This window comes from Poecilia latipinna, unplaced genomic scaffold, assembly GCF_001443285.1.
Source record: "Poecilia latipinna isolate Pla-1442-1.1 unplaced genomic scaffold, P_latipinna-1.0 Scaffold119, whole genome shotgun sequence".
NCBI lineage: Eukaryota > Metazoa > Chordata > Actinopteri > Cyprinodontiformes > Poeciliidae > Poecilia > Poecilia latipinna.
Genome location: NW_015112735.1, coordinates 318,135 through 319,647, shown reverse-complemented (window position 1 = coordinate 319,647; position 1,513 = coordinate 318,135). Strand labels below are relative to the sequence as shown.

At 47.2% G+C, this 1,513-nt stretch overlaps 1 protein-coding gene across 2 annotated transcripts in view; it reads left to right on the top strand.

The window, feature by feature from the left end:
- The first annotated feature begins 71 nt into the window (after positions 1-71).
- Positions 72-1,513, top strand: part of LOC106944945 (chondroitin sulfate N-acetylgalactosaminyltransferase 1-like) — an 8,704-nt gene continuing 7,262 nt past the window's right edge. For both annotated transcript variants that reach the window (XM_015028291.1, XM_015028290.1), the window contains exons 1-3: positions 72-623; positions 712-812; positions 1,095-1,273. In XM_015028291.1, coding sequence (XP_014883777.1) covers positions 261-623; positions 712-812; positions 1,095-1,273 — 643 coding nt within the window. In that variant the 5' untranslated portion in view covers positions 72-260. The remainder of the gene's footprint in view (positions 624-711; positions 813-1,094; positions 1,274-1,513) is intronic.

The following is a 1,513-nucleotide window of genomic DNA, read 5'->3' as shown; positions in this document are numbered from 1 at the left end:
GATGGATGAAAACAGCTCATATGATCATCATAAGAGCTGAAACAAGTTTTCTTCCTCTTGTCTCGTCCATTTCTCATTTTTCTGTAAAGTCGGCGATTGGATCAGAACCAGCTGAACCAGTCTCTGAGACCCAGTGAGCGCCATGAACCAACTGGACTTCCAGCAGCTGTTTGGCTCTTTATCACAGCAGCAGGTGAACATGTTCGCAGCTGTTTTCCGTCTCTTTAAGCGTTTCTAAATAACCCCAGAGACAGTCTAGCATGTTGAGAAGGTGGCTGCTGGCGCTGATGGCCCGGATCGGCCTCATCACGTCGGGCTGCTGCTGCTTTCTGCTGCTCTTCTACCTGCTGGGCTGTAAACCTTCATCTCACAGCAAACACCCGTCCCTGCTGTGGCCTGGAGGGGCCACCAGTAAGGAGGGCTACCTGGCCCTGCTGCAGGAGAGAGAGGACTCTCACAGACACTACATCAGCAGTCTGATGAAGCAGATAGCGGAGCTGAAGGTAGCTCTGGAGGAAAGGACGCAGCAGCTTCAGGAGTCCCTGGAGAAGGCGAAAAGTAAAGGGATTCTGCCTCAGGGTCTGGAGAGTCTGCACAATACCCCTACAAAGTCTGACCTCAAGGTAGGACAACACCCTTCTGGATGATTTATCAATGTGAACTGGTAAAGTAAGATGGAAATATATAAATGCTATGCATTGTGTCCTTCAGGAGTTCTTCCGCTCCCAGCTGAAGCAGGCGGAGGTGAGCTCAGGTGTGGAGCTGCCCAACGAATATGCACTGATCCCTTTTGATACCTTCACCCTGCAAACGTGAGTTCAGCTGTGCAGTCAGGCCTCCATCAGTATAAAACGTGAGGCGTTTAATCATCTGACATAACTTCCTCCAGATGAACAGGAACAAAACTGAAGTTGTCTTTGGACCAAAAGAGGAGCCATTTAGAGTCAGTGTCATTACAGCTAGAAACCAGAGATCAGGCCAGAAATCTGGGAATAGTGATGACCTCTGACCTGAACCGGCTCGTTTCATTATTGGTGTCTGTGCTGAAATATGCTGTACAAATAAACACGACATGACTTTCTGGTGCTGCTCAGGGTTTACCAGCTGGAAACGGGGCTGACGAAGCATCCGGCCGAGAGACCCGCAAGGAGAGACCGCAGAGACGAGCTGATCGGGACGGTGGAGACGGCTCTGCACGTCCTGAACGGACCCCAGCAGCAAGCAGACGACACCAGGAGGAAACACACCTACTCCCCTTCAGACTTCATACAGGGTGAAAAACTATGAATTCAAGTCACTGGATTAAAACACAAGGCAACAGAAAAATCTGCAACACAAAAAGCTGTTAATCTATATGTAACCAACATGCAGTTTTTAGCTAAAAGAAGAAAGATTATCATATTGAAGATAAAAATTTTCTTTTGCATGGAAACCAAATCTGACATAAACTCACTTCATAGATTTTGGATTTCCTTTAATTCACAGAGAATTAAAATCTTTAAATCTTTACATA